General features: G+C 37.0%; 1 protein-coding gene across 2 annotated transcripts in view; it reads left to right on the top strand.

Moving 5' to 3' along the window:
* Positions 1-21956, top strand: part of SLIT2 (slit guidance ligand 2) — a 402412-nt gene that overhangs the window by 309182 nt on the left and 71274 nt on the right. For both annotated transcript variants that reach the window (XM_024119498.3, XM_024119497.3), the window contains 9 exons: positions 2037-2187; positions 4844-4918; positions 6502-6645; positions 10566-10709; positions 12703-12869; positions 13777-13909; positions 17278-17346; positions 20034-20105; positions 20590-20661. In XM_024119498.3, coding sequence (XP_023975266.1) covers positions 2037-2187; positions 4844-4918; positions 6502-6645; positions 10566-10709; positions 12703-12869; positions 13777-13909; positions 17278-17346; positions 20034-20105; positions 20590-20661 — 1027 coding nt within the window. The remainder of the gene's footprint in view (positions 1-2036; positions 2188-4843; positions 4919-6501; positions 6646-10565; positions 10710-12702; positions 12870-13776; positions 13910-17277; positions 17347-20033; positions 20106-20589; positions 20662-21956) is intronic.

The raw sequence follows: 21956 nt of genomic DNA, 5'->3' as shown, positions 1-21956 counted from the left end.
AGTTTTGCCCTCTTATTAACAGCAGCCAAAATAGGTTTGGGGAAAAAAAAAAAACCCAAAAACTTTTATATCAGATATCATGGCTTAAGTGTCAATTTCTGGTCATTCAATTTACATGATTTAAACAAATAATTATAGAAGTCAGGACTCAGAAGAATTCTTTGGGCCTCTCCTCCCTTTTTTTTTCCAGATTTTAATTAAAACAGGAGCTTGCCTAAAGAGCAACCATAAAATAAGCATTGCCATTGCATTGAATGCAGATTATTTTCAATGTAAAATACCTCGTGTATCTGTCGCTTAGACTTTGTTCCCTGTATTTCCTTATTTCACTTTTTAAATGAAAGCTTAAACTACAATACAACAGATCCTCAATAAATGCCACAGCATTAATTGGCAAATGTAATGAAACTGTTATATTCAGCTTTGCAAACTTCTTCCGAGATCCTGATTCCATTTCAATTAAGTGACGTTATTTATAAGTTGGAAAGATCATTACGAAGCATGTAAGCCACAACCTAAGGTTTAATCCAAGTGTTCCAGTGATAGTGCTTGAAGATCTCACGATTAGTTTTTCACTTCATTTTACATGTCTACTTGCCTACCACCATTCTGGATGGCATCTAGAGATTACAGTGAGCACTCAAAGAAAATTTATCTTGTGGAGACTTCATTTTTTTAGAGGAATTGACAAGGACTTAATTTGTGCTGTGCATCTTGTATGCCATTTCTTTTCCTGTAAGACCACTGTGCTTCAAAAAATGATTATGGAAGTTTACAAAGCATGACGATTCTTGTCACACCAGGCCATTCCCCGATAATTGCCACAGTAAGGGAGGAAGGAAGAGACCTGAGTGAGTTTTATATACGTGTATGTGAATCTTAACTGGGTTTACTGTCTTTCTTTCCTTCTTGGTGATCTTTACTTTTGCAGGAATTCACCATTTTGGCTGTAAGTAAAAGTGTCTGATCTGAAACATGATATCCTCCCTTTTCAATCCTGATGTATCTTCTTTTAGTCTCACTCTTTTGCACCCTTTTTTTTTTTCCAAGAAGAAACCACAGATCTTTTGAGCCTCTCTGTTGTCCTTATAGCGCACCTTCAACTTCTTCCTGGATGTTTTTCACGAAAGCTGTTGTTTCCATTCTGCAGTTCTGAGGAACGTTGGAGGCACCTTTCAGTATAGCCCCTTCTTTGTGTTTCCAGGGAATCTTCGGTAGTAATACTCTTACTGTGGTCATAAACATTCTGCGGGGAGAATGCATGTCATGTAAACAGTATTACGTTTCCAGAACGTCTGTAGCTTTTCTCCTGCTTCCCTTCATCTTTCCTCTTGGTCTTACCTTTGGCCTAGTGGATGGTGTAGTGGTTATGTAGCGAGATTTTCTGTTGTGCTTGATCTAACCATGTGGTTGCCAGGTATGAGTAAAACATGGTTCCGTCAAGCACCATGGAACGTCACGCAGCTTTCTACAGCATGACAAGCTGCTGAGGCTTAAATCAGGATTTACTTGTTTCTTTTTATAAAATCAAAATGAACAAAAGAGGGCTTTTTAAGCATTTCTGAAGATTATGTGAGAGGGAGAGAATAATAAAAGACCATAGAAAATTTAAAAACCTGAGTCCATCTATTTGCCTTGAAAGCCCTAATTGAAAATGATATCTAGGCATATGTTTATTACTGGATACATTTTAAATTCTTGACTCAGAGAAAAAATAAACTTTTTCACGACTAGTAGCCATTGTGTGATTAGCTGTCAAATAGTCTAGAATGGCTCATAACTGGATCAGCAGAAAGTACAGCTGTGAAAAGCTCAACTCTGTTAATGTTTTCCTGTCCTGTGAATCTGGTTACTCTTTTTTCCAGCAAATTCCAAGCCCTTGTTTTAACCCTCTCCTGACATCCATTGACCAAAATTCCCCAAGTTGTCTCCCTGCTGCATAATCTATAGTTATCTTACTTTTTTCTTCCTACAAATAAACAAATATTCTAACCTTCAGACTCAGTATCTTCTTTTCTGGCTTGAATCCTCAATAGGTACAGAAGATTATCGATCAAAATTAAGTGGGGACTGCTTTGCCGATCTGGCTTGCCCTGAAAAGTGCCGCTGCGAAGGGACCACAGTAGATTGCTCCAATCAAAAACTCACCAAAATCCCAGACCACATTCCCCAGTACACTGCAGAGCTGTAAGTTCATCTCCCAACAAAATCCGGTTTGGGAGGGAAGGAATGAAAGCATCAAAGCATTGGGATTTTTGTCTTGCCCTTTCGTTCTCAATAATTACCTTAATTTTAATTGACACACATTGGTATAACTCTTCTTTGTACAAGTATATGTATTAGAGGTTTTCTTACTTCATCTTTCTGGCCCAAGATACAACTATAGAAATTAACTCGATCTCTCAAAAATTCAGTTAGCACTTAGTGCTAATAATAACACATTCATTTAATATTTATTTCTTGGATATTACTTATGTCCAAACCCATTTCTAAGCACTTAATAGATTTTTAATGTAGTCTTTTCAACAACCAAATAAAATAGTTTGGAGTCACCATTTTGAATCTGTGTTAATTATGAATTCAATCAGAGTCCATTTTTTATCAGCTGTGCTACCTCACTGACTCACAAGTGGAAGGATTCAGTGTTTACCAAGTATGAAGCACAAAGGCTAGTTTTTTTCTGAACAATGGATATCATAGCAGGGAAAGCTAAAAAGACAGAGTGTAATCAGATCTGTATTTATAACACTAACAGAGGGCCTAGCACATACGAGGCGCTAAAATATGTTTGAATCATTTATAGATTCTGTGCCCATGTATGTTGGCCTTCACTGACTTTATTTATAAAAGTATGACATTTAATGTTAGTGTTTCTAAAAATCCAAGAAAAACCCAGTGAAGCCTCATCATTTTTAGAACATCTTAGCAATGTTTATGTCTAGCACCATCTGGTATTTTTCATTAACTGCTTTGCAAAGTTGGTTGTCTTTTTGTGCATGTGTAATTCTCTTGTCTTCAACTAGATTATAGCCCCTTGATGACAGAGATTGTGTTTTATAGTTTATCTCCCACAGTGCCTATACTCATGCCTGTTACTTAATGAATTTTAAGCAATTTGAATAATTAATATAATGCTTTCAAAAAGATGGCAGAAACTCACTACCAAGTGGTTATAATGATGCTTTTAAAAATTTCTGTTAGTTCATGAAGCTATTTCATAGGTCCAGGACTTTAGAAATGCATGGAGACCATGCAGTAAAAGCCCTGAACTCTCTACGTACTATCATGTAGGGAGTTACATTTATTTCCAATAATACTACAAACAATAATTCAAATTTTATCTTCCAGCATGATAACACTTTAAATAAGTTTGTCACTCAAAAATTTAGAAATTCATATCTAATTCATCTTTCAGCAAAGGTTGTGTGTGTTTTAAGAAATTAAGATTTTTTTAAATTATACCTTTAAAAATCAGTACTGGGAAGAAAATATTTGTAAAACATATATTTATATCTATACATATATATATATATATACACATATATATATCTGCTCAGGGACTCATATCCAGAATACATAAGGAGCTCTTACAACCCAACAATTAAAATGTACCTTACCCAGTTAAAAAGTGGTCAAACTATTTGTATGGACACTTCTCCAAAGAAGATATACAAATGGGCAATAAGCACATGAAAAAATACCCAGTATCATTAGGCATGAAGAAAACGCAAATCAAAACCATAATGAGAAAAAAAAAAAAACCATAATGAGGAAGCACTTCACATCCAGTGGAATGGCTTTTAAAAAAGACAGTAACAGGTGAGAGAAATTGGGCCCCTCATACATTGCTGGTGGGAAGGTAAAACGATGCAGCACTTTTGAGAAACAGTTGGGCTCTTCCTCAAGGAGTTAAACATAGATTTACCATGTGACACAGCAATTTCACATCAACATACATAACCAAGAGAATTGAGAACATACAGCCATACAAAATCTTGTATGCCAGTGTCCTAGCGGCATTATTGATAATGATTAAGAAGTGAAAGCAACTCAAATATCCATCAGCTGATGAATGGATAAACACATGTGGTATGTCCACACAATGGGATGTAATTTGGCCATAAAACAGAGTGAAGTACTAATCTGTGCTTAACATGGAAGAACCTTGTAAATATTATGCCACGTGAAAAAAGACAGACACAAAAGGCCACATTTTGTGTGATCCCATTTATAAGAAATATTCAGAATAGGAAAATCCACAGAGACAGCAGGTAAATTAGTGGTTGCCAGGGGTTGAGGCAATGGGGGGCAGCAAACTGAGAATGACTGCTAATGGGTATGGGGTTTCTTTTTTGGATGATGAGTATGTTCTGGAATTAGGAAGCAAAGATGGTTGCACAAGCTGGTGAATATTTTAAAAACCACCGAATTGTACACTTTAAAGGGGTACATTGTGTGGTGTGTAAACTGTATATCAGTAAAGCTGTTGATACATATTTATGGAGAAGTGACTAGAAAAAAAACATCCTAAAGTGCTTTTGGAGGCGGGGGTTAATAGTGGAAAAAAAAGTTTGAGAAACTTTGTTCTACAGATTACTGAATGAGAGTTGGTTTTGAATTTCGATGATTGGTTTTCTTTACTACGTGCTTCTTAATGTGTTTTATTTTGGTCATTAAAATATGGGATAAATTGGAAAAAATCTGTACTTCCCACAAATTTTCTGTGATATGTGTCCTATATTTTGCTTTAGGATATTCATTAAATAATGTTATAATTCTGTGTGAGAAATAAAATTTAATCTCTTCCTGACTGTTGGGAATGAAACTTTTCTGTTTTTCCTAGACGCCTCAATAATAATGAATTTACAGTGTTGGAAGCTACAGGCATCTTCAAGAAACTTCCTCAATTACGTAAAATGTAAGCCGTATATTAACCATCTTTTAAAATATCTGTAGTGTTGTGTTTTCTTATACCTTTGCAGTTTTATTTAGATTTCTTAGGAAATTGGAAAATATAAAAGATTCAGAGACGTGTCTATACAGTGACTACCTATGTCATGAATTTAGGGTAAACTCTGAGAGGAACCTAAGTAATTGGCTCTTTCCTATGTATTCCAGTGATGGCAACCATGTTTTCTGTAGCAGAACCCTACCATCTTACCTTAACTCAGACAGCTGGTTTGTTATGTGGCCACAGCAGGAATCCAGCAAACTAAGTGCATTAGAGATGAGTTCAGTAATGTTTTGTAACTTCCTTTACTGTTCCCCAAACCATGCTGTTATTTCTCTTTCAGCACGTTCATGTCAACTGTTTGACTTTTTGCTTCATTAAACTTTCCTTAGAAGATAGTCAAAATTAATGATTGGTAAACTGGCTTGATAGCTCATTTGTGTTATTACATGTCCGCAACTCATATTTTAAAGTAAGTTTATAAGCTCAGCAGTTTCAACAACACTCCGACAGTAACCCTCCCCCACCCAAGGTGGATGGAAATAGGGACAGGACAGAGGCCAAGAATGAGGGTCCGTGGAGCACCCTCCACATAACAGGAAACATCAGGAGAAGGAAAGAAGCATACTTCTGTGATATCTGTGCTTTCATATATGTAACTGGTCCACAGTCACATAGGCTATAAGTGGCAGAGCAGACTGAAAGCATTTCCTGTGCACTTGACCCACATATTATACTGCCTCCCAGAGAGTTTCTAAGTTCTTAACTGTCCTCCTTTTTCACTGACGTTAACTGCTTTTTCTTTTTAGCTGTAAGATGCTTTTCAATTCAATACATATTTATTCAGTAGCTGCTATGTGCAGTGCTCTGAAAGGAATAAAATGGTACCTAAAAATGATCCTTGTTCTGTGGGCATCCCTGGTCTTGGAGTGAGCCTTGAGAAAGAGAGAGAACCTATAGGAAGATGTTACCTCAACTGGATGTTCTTGCCCTCTGGGCAAGCCTTAGTATTTTGTATCATACAAAATCCTGGCAGTTAAGTTGGTTGTTTTGACATATTATTACATGAGAAGTTTAACTGGGAACAATCTCATATTCAGATACATTTCTGATGCTATCTAAATGCAAACATATTTTAGTCTTTCCTTCTTTTCTCTATCCAGTTGTCTTCTTTGAGTCATTAATTCATTCAACAGTTTTAATTGGGCACTTCTTTGAAAAGTTTCTTAGTAAGTGTGGTGGCAAACATAAAAGTTTACACAACTCAGTACCTGACCTCAAGAGTTTTATATCCCTGGGGGCCCTGGCAGATCATTGATCAGGCTGGTACTTTTCAGCATAGATATTTCTCCTTTGTATTATTATCACTTTGGCTTGATGGAATCAGGAAGTGGTGACTTTTCAGAGCCTTGGGAGTGCCAGGCAGTGAAGAGCTTAGAGTTTTTGTGCAAGACGTTCGTTCAGTAGAAGAAAATGATCAGACATGTCTCAGTGCCCTCGTTGTTAGAAAGAAATTGTTTCAAATATTTGTTTCAACCATTTTTATTTAGAAACTTTAGCAACAATAAGATCACAGACATTGAAGAGGGAGCATTTGAAGGCGCAGCTGGTGTAAACGAAATACTTCTCACGAGTAATCGTTTGGAAAATGTTCAGCATAAGATGTTCAAGGGATTGGAAAGCCTCAAAACTTTGTAAGTATTCTTATTTGCATTGTGATTCTTCTACTACAGGATTGTAATTCCCAGGTCATTATATTCCTGGGAGGGGGAATATCTCCTGCTCTTCCTCACCCCCCCCAATCTCTGCTCTGTCTCTGTCTCTCTGTATCTGTCTCTGTATCTGTCTGTCTCTCTGTCTGTATCTCGCTCTCTCTCTCTCTTTCTCTCTATCACACACACACACACGCACGCATGCACATTTTGTAGAGGCAAACGTCCCTGGGGCTTCCCTGGTGGCACAGTGGTTAAGAATCCGCCTGCCAATTCAGGGGACATGGGTTCGAGCCCTGGTCCGGGAAGATCCCACAGGCCTCACGTGGAGCAACTAAGCCCGTACGCCACAACTACGGAAGCCCACACACCTAGAGCGCACACTCTGCAACAAGAGAAGCCACCGCAATGAGAAGACTGCACACTGCAACCAAGAGTAGGCCCCGCTTACTGCAACTAGAGAAAGCCCACGCAGCTACAAAGACCCAACGCAGCCAAAAATAAATAAATACAATAAATAAATTTATTAAAAAAAAAAAAAACAGTCCTTGACTCTGATACCTCTGACTTCAGTATGCTGCTTTCAAATGATCAAAAGAACCTCTCCTGGCTGTTGAATCCTCAACAAAAAAGATTATTTTTCCTCCAGTGCTTGTACAGGTCTGGCTCCTCTGTTCTTCCTCAGAACAATCATTCTCTTTCCTTTTCCTCAAATACCTCCACCTAATACTCTCTCTTGGCCCAAGGTCACTAGCTTCAGAACCCATTCCAACACCTGCAGCAGAATAAGCCTAGCTGGAGACTGCCTTCATCTACCCCTGCAAGGTCTTAGTGAAAAAGAGAGAAACTTGCTGGTGGTATATCTTTTACTGTCTATTTCAAAGAAAACATGCTAAGCATATGTCTACTTACTCAGCGGTAGGGAGGTTGGGAAAAAGAAATCCTATATGTTTCCAGAAGGCTGTTGGCCAAGGAAGATGGGGCTTGAATTGACGAGTAAAGACAACACTTTGAGTTACTTGAATTTTCTTCTTTGTGTATGCGTAGTTTTCATAATCTCTAAAGCATAAAATTATGTTTGACAAAAGTGGTGGCCTAAACATTGGAAGAGACACCAATGAAACTCTGAAGCCTTTGGAAGACACGAAGGAAATTATTTGTAACCAAGACATGCCCTTGGGAATTGCAGTGGAGAGAGGCCAAGCTCTACTGTCTCCCCCAAACCCTCACCCTGCCCCGTGCAGCCACCAAGAGCCATGTGTGCCCAGGGTAACTGAGAGCCAAGGAAGTTCATTGCCTGCCCGTTATCAGATGTAGAGGGAAAAGGCATTTCCCCAGCCAGCAGCATCCCCAATTCACATCCTACTCAAAAAAACCCCTGCCCATGAAAGGAGAAGTATGTTCTTTGAGCTTCCTGGGGTAGCCTGGAGCCCAACCATCCAACACAGGCAACCTGCCACCTGCTGACCGCTCCCATGGGCTCACTAGGAGTCCCTTTGAAATGCAAAATGTAATGCAAATATCCCTTTGGTCTTTTTATGGAGGAGATCCTGGGAGTGTAGGAAGCGGACAGAGAAGATATACCACAGGTGGTTATATCTACTCCTGCCCCTATTCCCCTCCCCCAAGCTGCCTCAGGTAACTCAGCAAAACATAAATCCTGCAGCAGGCAAAAGCCTCCCTTCTTAAATAGTAGCCAAGTGACTGTTGTAACTAGAACCTTCTCCTTAAGGGGGCAGTGTGTGTTGGGATGGGGAGGGGAGGATGAGGGGTGAGCCTGTAACTACCTACATTAGATAGCCTTGGGCTGCTGTAACAAGATAAGTGACTTAAGCAACAGGAATTTGTTTTGTCATTGTTCTGGAGGCTGGAAGTCCAAGATCAAGGTGCTGAGAGGGTTGGTTTCTGGTGAGGACTCCTTTCTTGGCTTGTAGATGGCTACCTTCTCGCTGTATCCTTGCGTGGCCTATCCTCTGTGTGGGGGAAAAGAGAGCTCTGGTGCCCCTTCCTCTAAGGACACCAGTCCTATTAGATTAGGGCCCCACCCTTAGGGCCTCATTTCACCTTAACTACCTCCCTAAAGGCCCTGTCTCCAAATACAGTCATATTGGGGGTTAGGGCTTCAGGGTATGAATTTTAGGGGGACACAGTTCTGTCCATAACACCACTCCAAAGAGTTTGTCGAAGTATTTTTTTTCTGGCTAGGTCCAGTCACAGGACTCTCTGTGAGACAAGTTCTCTAAATTCAGCCTTCTCCTTTGTTATATTTCTAGCAATGTTTTTGAGCCTCTTGTGTTTTGGCACCTGAGACAGACACCCACTGACTCTCTACTTAATCCCACTGTACCTCAAGCAAAACAGATCATTTAGACCAAGCTAGGAGTATTAAAAAGCCTTCTGTGGGTTTATTGGGACATAACTATTGCTTTAAGTGGTCTCTTTCAGCCTGGAGCTATAAAGATTTTGACAAGACCCTCCTCACTGCCTGTAGACTTCTCAACCCTTTAGGACTAGTAAACCTCTTAGTTCGTACATGTACATACTTCAGTGGGTCTTTGAACCCCCGACGTTGCAGGCAAAATGTGGTACATATGTGTGCTTGTGGATTTTTCCAGTGACGGAAAGCAAAGCTTTTTTCGACTTTTCCCAGGAGTCCGTGACTCCAACAAGATTAAGACCAAATGTTCTTTACTATTTATGACAAAGGATAGTACTGATAGGACTACTTTTCTGTTGTGCATTTGTTTCCTAACGTAAAACGGTGCCTTGATAAGGAAGGCATTATCCTTTCTTGTTATCTGCGACTTAGCAGAATGCAACAGCTGATATTTCTTATTTATTATAGGACAATCTAGAATTTTAAAGGAATGCTTTGTTGTTATTTTTGCAGTCTTCTAGCAGGGTGATCAACCCATGTCTAGAAGAATTAAGGAAAATATTAACTTTTCAGAAATTCTGAATAAAGTTTATGGCAACTGTTCATCTTTACATGGGATTTTAAGAAGCTTTCCTTGTCTAAGCCCCACAAATAAACATTTTGGGAAAAGAATTGAGAAACAGGCTAAAATTTTAGCAGTGATGAAGAAATGACAGAAGTGTTAATCCTGTTAATGGCAATGACTAAAGAAAAAATGGTCAGAATTTTTTTCAAGAGAAATTTTATTGTGAACAACTGGGATCTCTTAAGTATTGCCTCCTTTTAAGTCTAAACTCAAAACAAATAATTTGTTCAGACTTTGTGGAAGCTCAGTCAGGTTTGCCTCCTCCAGCCCGTGTTGACATCGACTTGGCTGTAAGTCCCTGAGATGCCCTCAATTCTTCATTTTCTGTGGCAATTGATTCTTTTTTGCCTCCTTTCTCTTCAGCAGCGAATGTAATGCTTCTTAGAATATATAAATCACGGGGCTTCAAGGGCTTAGAGAGCTGTAGGTGAATTAGGACATTATGTAATAGTGCAAACATAATTGTATCATTAAAGGAAAACATTCTACCCTCACTAGATGGGGTTGTAAGCTGGTGCTGAGGCTTATGAGCTTTTGTAATTGAATGTTATCACTGACAACTCTAAGCATTTTATTCTAGCACAAGGTTCTTAATATAGTCGGCTCTCCATATCCCCGTGTTCTGTATCTGCAGATTCAAGCATCCGCGGTCAATGCGGAACCCGCGGATATGGAGGGCCACAGATTTTGGTATACACAGAAGATACTGAAACGAATCTCCCAGGGATACCAAGGGATGACTTGTACATATCTACAGCAATTCCTAATGACAGGAGAACATTCAGAAAGCAGGAATGAATGCTACACATTTGCAAAGAGGGGTTGTTTCGGTCTTAAAATAGGCAGAATTGATTGCCTGATATTTTATCTCCATAATGATGTTGTATTTTTTTCCCTCAGGATGTTGAGAAGTAATCGTATAAGCTGCGTAGGGAACGATAGTTTCACAGGACTCAGTTCTGTGCGTTTGCTTTCTTTATATGATAATCAAATTACTACAATTGCACCAGGGGCTTTTGATACTCTCCATTCTTTATCTACTCTGTAAGTATGAAAAATAGTCTTCATTTCTGTATTAATTGAGCCAGTGTATTATATTTATTACTTTTATTGATAACATTTTAATGCATTACTAAGCATTTCATAAAAATGAGATCAAAGACTTAGACTTTTGTTAAAAAGGACAAATTTGTTCATGTTAAACTTATTTTAATTTTTCTAAAAACATTGCCTACTATCCTATATTAAAATTTAACAAAAATCATGGTATTTTTCAGTCATTTGTTTTTATAACAATGTGATGTGGCTTAATTTATAAATGGTAATCTTATAATTTGATTGAGAATTATTTTATTCTTTTACAAATAAAAGAAATGTAGATTTGTTTTTCCCAGTGCTCTCACATTGGAGTCTTCACAATATAAGTATTATAAAAACAGAGTTGATAGGGTTATTGCCAACAAACTGTACTCAAAAGGATCATTCACAATGACAGGAGATATATTAGGATGACCAGACCAACAATAAAAGCTCATCAGAGGGCATTTACTGTGATATTAAGAAGACAGAGTGAAGTAAGTCAGAAAGAGAAAGACAGATATCATATGCTAACACATATATATGGAATCTAAGAAAAAAAAAAGTCATGAGGAAGCTAGGGGTAAGACGGGAATAAAGACACAGACCTACTAGAGAATGGACTTGAGGATATGGGGTGGGGGAAGGGTAAGCTGTGACAAAGTGAGAGAGTAGCATGGACATATATACACTACCAAACGTAGGGTGGATAGCTAGTGGGAAGCAGCCACATAGCACAGGGAGATCAGCTCCGTGGTTTGTAACCACCTAGAGGGGTGGGATAGGGAGGGTGGGAGGGAGGGAGACGCAAGAGGGAAGAGATATGGGAACATATGTATATGTATAACTGATCCACTTTGTTATAAAGCAGAAACTAACACACCACTGTAAAGCAATTATGCTCCAGTAAAGATGTTAAAAAGAAGATATTAAAGAAATAGGCTGAGCCTATCCAAGAGCACATTTTATGTAGACAGTTGGAGAATAAAGAATATTTGTAGGTCTACAGATAGAACTCAGAAAGTGTCAGAAAACAAACAAACTTTCCAAGTGTTTCAGGCCCCTTGTATATCAGTATTTAAAAAGCAGTGTTTGAAATGATAAACCTTATAACTGATATGGCTTCCTGGTAATGGTGGCATCTAAAAATACTAATTTAACTGAAAAGGTAGTTAGAAGGAAAAAAATCATGTTCAACATAGCTCAAGTCCCTGAAGAAATAATTTGAGGGAAGCATCCATCCATCAGTAAGATACTTAATCCTCTTTCCACATAAAATGTGACATTTTCCATCAAGTGACTAATTTGTGCATATTAAAGATGGCATGTTTATAAATAATGGGATTGTCAATAGGTTTGTGCTGAAGTGGTGAGATGCCAAAAGTATTGAGATTTGTAGAAGTAAGTTCATTTTTATAACTGGCATTTAATCAACTCAGCTGTCAGTTCAGATGGGAAACCTATTCTCTGGAGCAAATAAGAGATGGAAATCTTGAAATGACAAATTAATGAAATAGCTGTTGTCAGGTTAAACTCAATAATATAAGGTAATCAGCCTTCATCTTTATATTAAATTACTGCATTATCAGTGTAGGGAAGTTTGACAGTAAGTCAGATCTCTGACAAGTTTAAATTATCTCTAAATGAGATATCTATCAGGATTCATTGCCTAAACCCTGAATTGCCACCTTCACTTTATTTTTCATATGAAATTATTTGAAGAATTCTTATATGAAAATATTGTTCTTATTTTTTAAGTTCCAAACATAGATATTTCAGTCAAAGAACGCATCCCATATGTTGTGTGTGATTGAACATGAATTGGGGGTGGGGTGAATACAAAGACTAAGAAGGAATCATTCCAACAGATACAGTATGGGAAAATGGTAGCATGGGGTTTTGAGAAGTCAGAAAGCGAACCTCTAAACTGAGCTCTGCATTGTTTGCATGTGGCGCTTAGAAACCTCTTGGCCAATCCTTTTAATTGTAACTGCTACCTGGCTTGGTTGGGAGAATGGCTCAGGAAGAAAAGAATTGTAACGGGAAATCCTCGATGTCAGAAACCCTACTTCCTCAAAGAAATCCCCATCCAGGATGTTGCCATTCAAGACTTCACTTGTGATGATGGTAAGAAAGCCTGGCCAGGTCTTTGACCACCAGACACTCTCTGGTGATTGTTCTGATGCTGTGGGGCATAATTAGACAGTACATCATAGTTCAGGCAATGAATAGTTATTATGCATTTTTTGCTTTGTTTCTGTTGTTTTGTTTTAGCAACAGGGCACTTACTTGCTCAGACTGTGCTCTCACATCTAGCTCTACTTGGTTTGTGTTTCTGAAAGTTTTAGAAGATTTTCTAATTTCCAACTTGTGGTTGATACTATTTAGATAGCTTCATTTTTGTTTTTCTTTACTATTCTAAGCATCTCTTTTAGTAACTACCATTTAACTACCAATGATAAAAGCAGTTGACTCATAAAATAGAAATTCTAGTAAACCTAACAAGAATAATAATTTTCACTTTTTAGTACTCTCTGTATATCATCACATTTAATTCTCATAATAGCCCTGTAATGTAGGTAGAACATAGGTTCTATAATTGTTGGCAATAAATGAAGAGCTCATTTGAGCTGTATATTTTCAAATTAGGGGCCCATATACTTTTTGCTAACCATGTAAAACTAATCTGTCCCTTTATGTCTCTTCATGTCTGTCTCTTTTCAATTTCTCCATAATTCAGTTTACATATTCTAATTAAAAGTATAATTTGTATAAACAACTGAACAAAGAACACAACATTATAATCGTATTGATAATACAAACTGTGAATTGTTTTCTGGAATTCTGCCCTAGGCAGTCTGAAAAGAGACCTGCACAGAATGTATGGTGTCGATTTGTAAATACTTAATGTCCTATACATAAGTCATCATATGGCTGAAGACTCTTGTGTTTGTTAAGCTAAAGGCATAAAATCCCTTCTAGCATCTTCAAAGCCACAAATCTCGGTTTTCCTGTATTTCTTTTGGCAATTTAGGAAATGATGACAATAGTTGTTCCCCACTCTCTCGCTGTCCTATGGAGTGTACCTGCTTGGACACGGTGGTCCGATGTAGCAACAAAGCCTTGAAGGTCTTGCCCAAAGGTATTCCAAGAGATGTCACTGAATTGTAAGTAGAGCTCGTCTTTCCCTTTCCTGAAGGATTAATATTTCACACACCAAGGGAAATGGAGACCAAACAAAACTCTTTTGAGTCTTGTTTGCAAATTACATTCATTCTGTGGGCCATTAATTAGTATCATGGAAAACCCTAAGCAAATAATATAAAAACTAGTTCAGGGTCCCCTTGGGAAAGGCTGGTTGTGTGTTTCTCTTTGTTTTTCACTGTAGGATTTCTCAGAGCCTTTATTATGCTAATGGAAAGTGTGAGCTCCAAGAGAGGATGTAAACTCTAAGGTAGTTCCCATACTTAGTTGTCTCCATAGCCCTTTTCTCATGGAGTCTCTTGCAATGCTCATGTTCCATCAAATGCACCTTGAGAAATGCTATGTATTTAGTTTATCTACGGTGACTGGGATGTTTCATATGATTGATTATTCTTTACCATGTGTCCCCTTGGAGAATATCTCACACAGGGGATACATAAATACGTGGGGTGTGGAAGGAGCTGACATAATCTTTACCCTTAAAAGGAGATACTGCCCTTTGGACTTGAATCAGAGTCCCTTAGATCATAAAGGGCATGGGGCCAATTATCCCTAACATTTTCAGAACTGATACTTACAAATTACATAGCCAATATAGACATATAAAGATACTAAGCACCACGCACACTTCCTTAGCTGCCTTATGCTTTATATGTGGAATGGAATAAACCTGAGCATTAGCTGCTTTAACAGTGGTGCATGCATTTCATTCCTTTATTTGTATACGAAGAACCACGGACAAATGCTTGATATGCGATTGACATGCGATTGAGTCATTTTGCCTCTGTTTATTTTCTTCTGTGTGAAACCACGTATCAAAAATGTAATTCATGCAGATGTTTACCGTAATTCATGCACAAATGTACAAGTATTGCAAACGAGCAGATTTGGTAAACTTTTGGCAACCTGGAACATAGGCAGAGGTTCAACAAGATGTCACTTCAGTTATCAAGGAACTTACATTCAAATCATGTGCAGTTCTATGAATTCTAATTTGGTCCTGATTTGATACTTTGAGAAGAAGTGTGTGACCTTCCCTCTTGAAGCTGAACTGTTGTAAAGAAAGGGCTCAGTTTCTCTCTTTTGTTACCAGTCACAGTTGTTAGTTAACTGTAAGCACTGCTTTATGTGTGTGTGTGTGATTAAATTCTTAATTCTTATTTCGATATGTATTTATTTCAGAAGATTACCCTCCATCCAGTGTTGGGAAGATAGATGCCTATAGAGTATTCTATATGCAAAATACTGACTATAACAACACCCCAGCCAAGGACATAATACCCAGCATAACATTTAGATCACCTTTGATGCTAAATCCCTCCTTCTACCATTTTAACTGACCCATGCCTTTGCCCTTTTACCTGATTCCCATCAAATAATTTTAAATGTCTTTTAATTTCCTTGTTAAATTACCTCTGAGAACCTGCTTGATTCATTTGTCTATGCCATCTATGTGTTTCTTCTGTCAGATAGTTGAGTGTTCAATCTATTCCTCTACAAATTATTAAAAAGTAATTCTTTTTTTAAAGAAAATACGTTTTAGAGATGAGGAAGACATTAACTCATCTCCTGTGAATTCTAGCTTTACCTCCCCAAGAGCTTATTCTTAGAAGAATACCAAGTCAGCAGGATCCCTCTCTCCAGTAACATATATGCATGTATTAGAAAATTTCCATGTGCATATTATATTAAATTATTAAAGAATTTGGCAAATATAAGTATGTAGTTGTGGACAGTTTTGAACAAATGGTATCCATTATTTTTAATCAGTTCCATATAGTTTCCCTCTTAGATTGTTTTACTTGTAAGCATTCATAGTGCACATTCTGAACCTTTTTAGCTTTGTGTTAGGATGCTTCTTAGAGCAAAGGAAAAGCGCTGAAGTACGTGGGATTATGCTTCCCTCTAGTGGTACCAAGAAATGCTTAGCTAGGGAAAAGAAAGGGGAGAGAAGTTGAAACATAAAGTCAGAAAATTTGAATAGGCATAAGAAGTCATAAAAAGCCTGACTCTTGGGCTTCCCTGGTGGCGCAGTGGTTGCGCGTCCGCCTGCCGATGCAGGGGTAACCCAGTTCGCGCCCCGGTCTGGGAGGATCCCACATGCCGCGGAGCGGCTGGGCCCGTGAGCCATGGCCGCTGGGCCTGCGCGTTCGGAGCCTGTTTCCCGCAACGGGAGAGGCCGCAGCGGAGGGAGGCCCGCGTACCACCAAAAAAAAAAAAAAAAAAAAGCCTGACTCTTAATCACATAGTCATTACATATTTTGATAATTTATATAACTTTTTTTCATTTTGAAGTATTTGAAATAGATTGCTATCTTAGGCAGTTTCTCAGCTACTTCTATATCCAGCAAAAATACGAACCTCAGCCTCGGATCTGGAGATAGGCCACAGCCCTGGGGCAAGGTGGGCAACATGCCCAAGGTGGCAGAATTGTTTGTGGGCACATCTCTAACCAGATGGCCCAAGTTGCTGAAAGACATTTTTACCCATCACCGTCTACATTCTGGGAAAGAACAGCCTTGGGAAGAGATGAAATTATTTTTCTTTTTGTGACATCATGGATATACCTTTAAGCATTCATTTACTTCTGTGTCTTGACTGTTAGCCCAAAGACTGTTTATTTTCTGATCATTCTGCTGACTCTAATCAGAAAGGGAAATTTTACTTACATGTGGTTATTTGCTTATTACTGTATTGTTACTGTGCTGTACTTGTGCACTTGATAAATGTTGTGATTTTCTATGAAACCTTCTAAAATTAATATCACCAAGCAGATGTACAAGGGTAGAACTGTTTTTAAGATTTTTTTTTAACTGAAATCTAATTACATTCAAATTCCCAAATATATCCTTTGAATCATCCGTTGTTATTTACTAAGTGTGTTGATACAGAGTAAGGCAGCGAAGATTGGTCTTGCTGCTGGTAGCAACTTCCTGCCAGTAGTGAATGCATTTCATGGTGTTGTTTCCACATAAACACAAGTGAACTGAAGACTGACTTAAAATATAGGTGATTTGAATGACCCTTCTTGCTGACACACAACTGGTTGGATACATGTCTTGCCTTCTTAGATAAACCACAAAGAACCAGACTCACCAGTCTCTCCTTGGTTTTATAATTTAGCCTAAGTAATCCACAAAAGAATTCTACTGGATTGGACAACTGTGTTTTTTTTACTTCTCTTAAATAGCTGTCCTAGCTGGGAACATGACATCTTAGCTGAAATTTCCAAGTGTTTCCTTGCTTCAATTGAGAGTGAAATATTGTTCAGCGATTTGAGGATTCACTGTTGTTACTTTTTAAAAAAATAATACTGTTTCTTTGTTTTCAGGTATCTGGATGGAAACCAGTTTATACTGGTTCCTAAGGAACTCTCTAACTACAAGCATTTAACACTTATGTGAGTAATGTATTTTTCTGTCTTTGACTTCTTATTTTGTTTCGTGAAAATGGGGATAGCAAGGGGCAGAAGATTTAGTGAAACTTTCAGATAATACAAATCCTCTTCAGTTAGATGCTTCCCTTCTTGCTCACTGTGGTTCTGGATCACTAGCTACATTTTCATTGAATATCAATCAGGCAATGGTGCATCTTAGAAAAAGATCCTCCTCTATTCAAAGTACAAATACAGTGAAGTCTAAGTATCAGAGAATTATAGAAAGGCAGTTAAGTTAAATACGTCTGTTGAAGATGAATATGAGCTATTTTATGACAATCCAAGGAAAGAAAAATGGAAAACAATGTTTTTATTCTCGACTTTAAATAAAACAGAATAGATAGTAATAGCTTTACTGAGAATATATTATAAATATAGTTTATTAGGCTTGATTTTCTTATTTAATACACTATGAATTAACATATGGGCTTCCAGTATTAAAATTTATTTTATAAAATCCATATTTACTCATACAGTATTTAAGTAAACTTGACAAAGATACTGACATTGAGTATAAACGTCAAAACATTGAATTGTTTTCACCAGTTTGGTTTGATGTCCTCCTAAAGTAGCATCTCTCTTTCATTATGTAAACAATTTTTTACAATCTTTAAGTTGTAAATACAAGATTGTATTTAAACATACAAACATTTCATTTCAATCTAGTTATGCACACTATATTTTTAAAAAGATACAATCTTACTATATATAATGTCACACTTAGAGTAGCCTTGTTGGTAATTGATAAAACTTGTCACAAAACAAAAAAACCAGCAACGATAGTGGATATAAAGGGAAATACTTTATCTTTACATCTATCTGATTTTAGAGTAAATATGCTGTCTTATATTTCCAGTGTTCCTAAAAGGGGGTTTGTTCCTAATTAGTGAATTCTAGAAACCTAGGTAGCAGAAAATGTTATGTTTCTCATTGTGAACTTTACCCTAAGCACGTGGAGGCTGTTGATCCTTTTCAGCTTTCCTTAAATGTATGTGAAAACCAAACACTTCAGCTTTCCTTAAATGTATGTGAAAACCAAACACTTTGTAGGAAGTGTATAGAACTGCTTAAATGACAAATGATTAAATTAAGCAAAAAGAACATCCTCTAAGATATCTTGTTCTGCCTCTAGTTATTTATTTAATAGCAGCAAGAACTGATTACATACATTTGTTCTGTTAAATAAACCATTAAATTGTTACAATTTCCAAAGGGTCACTTCAGCAGAATTGGGTCATTTGTGAGACAGCATGTGATTATTTAAAACCAGTTTGGAAATGAAAAATGAGAATTTATAGATCCAGAAATGGTTTTACCAGTGACTCAGTATACAACTCTAGGCAAGTAACTTCTGCTAGTATCGATGTATTTATTTATTTTTTAAAATTTAGCCATAGTACTTCAGCAACTAAGAAGATGGATTATAAAGCTCCTATAACATTCCTACCATTTTCACAATTTCATTGGTCCATTTTACTGATACTTTGGTATTTTAATAAGGGAATGTGGATAATCTTCAGCAGCTTTTCTGAACCTTGCATTTCTTCATATATTTTGCTTCAGAAAAATATAGTGAACATAAATACACACAGAGACATAGATGAACAAAACTTATGACCCATAATCTTCCATTTATTCATGAATCTTCCTTTAGTCATACATTTGGCATTTTGCTTTAGATAAAAATTAGTGAATATTCACTAATATGTGTATCACATTGTCGTATATATGTGCATGAATGTATGTATATATTTACTAATTTTTTCTAAAGCAAAATGCAAAACATATAATATGTCATTATATATGTTATTGCATATTAAAATACATTATACATTACAGTATTATATTTATAATATGTATTATGTCATTATATTATATATATCATGTATATATTATATATAATAAAAATAAGATCAAGTTCACTGAATATAAATTACAACCTGTAGTACAAATTACACTTATAAATACCCATTTAGCATTGATAAAAAATCCACATCTCTCTCATTTACTTATGATTTATTAAACAGACATTTACTAAGGACCATCTAGGTGCCAGTGACTTTGCCACAGGCAAAGTTTTTAATTATGGTGTTGTTTTTAATGATGGCATTGTAATGTAACTAAATGAGGGATTCTTTCAGTTATCCAGTTTGAACATTTGTATGTGACAGTGAAGATAAAGACGTGTAACTGATGGAACTTTCAAGAACAAAGGTTTATTTCTCACCTATCAAATGTGTCTGTTGTGAATGGCCTCCACATGTCTTTGCCCTGGGATCAGGCAATGGGTGCGGCCTCTCTGTGGAACATCAGGAGCCTTGCAGAGATGGGAGCAAAGGCATATGAGAAGAGTGAGCTTGCTCTAAAGCTTCTGCTCTGAAGTGAAACCCAGCGCTGGTGCCCACACTTCACTGGCCAAAGCAAGGCACATGGTCACTGCTAATTTCAGCAGGCTTGGGCATGAATAATTATAAATAACATTACAGTCTACCCCAGAGGATTACCCAATGTTTTGTTATTTTCAGATAAAAGCTGAGTCCTAACAATGCTGCTATAACTGTGATCAAGAAGAACCTTTTCTTTCTAAGAATCGCTAATATGTCAATTCCTATGGTAACAGTAGACTCCATTTCTTTCTTTTTCTCTTTTAGAGACTTAAGTAACAACCGAATAAGCACCCTTTCTAATCAGAGCTTCAGCAACATGACCCAGCTCCTCACCTTGTGAGTAGGAAGTATGGTACTAAGTTAATTCCTTAATTCACTGGACATTCCTGGTAAACAAGACAGAGTTTCTGCCCTCAAGGAATGTTAATACTGTTGGGAGAAACAGACAAATAAAAACCTCAGTAAACAAATACAGATAGTATAAAAAGTGTTGGGTTCTATAAAAGAAACAAAGAATAATTTGCATTTGTGGCAGGTTTGGGAGAGATCCTTAAGACAGACTTTCAGAGGAAGTCACTTTAGGAAGGACACGGTTGAGGCAACAGCAACAGCAGTGGTACGAAGCATTCTAGACTGTATTTTAGAAATAAATATGTCGTATTGGCGAAACAGCACAAAGATTGAAAGGATATTATGCGTCAATATTCTCAATTTATAAGATGCTAAAGTAACCCTTTTCTTAACTGCTTTATTTTAAAAAATGACATTTGGCCATTTGGAGATACTTGAGTAAAACAAATTGGCTTACGTGTGCTTTCAGAATTCTTAGTTACAACCGTTTGAGATGCATTCCTCCTAGAACCTTCGATGGATTGAAGTCTCTTCGATTACTGTAAGCATCTTATGTGTAACAAAATACTTCTTTTCTCAGGCATCTGGATTTTGGGTTGTCTTTTTAATGATTTAACTGCTTTGTTTATTTTGGGGTATTTCGGGTTATATAAATTCGGATTTACTAAAAATTTGGAAATGGGAAAATTCTATCTTACGGTATCAATTCTCAACAGCTTTTACTCGGACAACATAATTTTTTCTTTTGTACCATGTTGTTGCTGGGGTGACTTATTTGATAATATATGATATTAAGATGTAGTTTTATATAGATCTAACTAATTTTGCAAGAAATATAGGAAATTTTAATTTCATTAGAAGTTATATAATGCAACACAACATATTTTTACTCTACAAAATTTATCTTAAAGTACATGAAATAAAATGTGGTCCTCAATCCCAATCCTCTCCCCAGAATTGACAGTTAAACAGTTCAATATTCTCTTCTGGTCCTTTTTTATGTTTGTTTTTATGTATTGATATATGTATGCCTACAGCTGTATAACTTAAAAACCATAAATAGGGTTTTTCTTAGTCTGTCATTGACTATTTTTATTTAACAATATGCTTTAGACTTTAGACTTTCCATTCCATCATATGTAATATTCCTCAACTGTTTAACTGGTAAAGAGGGTTCCATAGAATTAAGGGATCATAAATTATTTAAGTATCCTCATCTTTACTATCATTTGGTTTGATTCCAAATTTTCATTATTCTGTACAGTGCTCGAATGAACATCCTATACATCCATCTTACTGTCAAGCGTATTAGGAGAATACCAAAAGTAGTCATCTTGTTGTCCCCCAAACAATTTACAAATTTATTTTCCACCAATGCTATTTTAACAGAGTACCTATTTCAAAGCACTCTTGTAAATATTGAGTATTATTAATACCTTCATTTTTGTCATATGACAGATGGAACATTATTTTCCATTCCTCTTTTAACTTGCAATTCCAATTACTAGAACATTTGAGTATATTTTGTTTATTGAGCATTTGTATTTCTTATTCTATGAGCCCGATTGTATCAATTCCCATTTTCTATGGTTACTTTGTCTTTGCCTTATTAACATACCTGCCTTTATGCACTTGACTCTAAGTTTGCAGGTTTTTTGTTTTTTTTTTTTTTCCGGTATGCGGGCCTCTCACTGTTGTGGCCTCTCCCGCTGCGGAGCACAGGCTCCGGACGCGCAGGCCCAGCGGCCATGGCTCACGGGCCCAGCCGCTCCGCGGCATGTGGGATCTTCCCGGACCGGGGCACGAACCCGTGTCCCTTGCATCGGCAGGCGGTTT

The sequence above is a fragment of the Physeter macrocephalus genome, chromosome 7 (assembly GCF_002837175.3).
Source record: "Physeter macrocephalus isolate SW-GA chromosome 7, ASM283717v5, whole genome shotgun sequence".
NCBI lineage: Eukaryota > Metazoa > Chordata > Mammalia > Artiodactyla > Physeteridae > Physeter > Physeter macrocephalus.
This window is presented reverse-complemented; position numbering and strand designations above follow the sequence as displayed.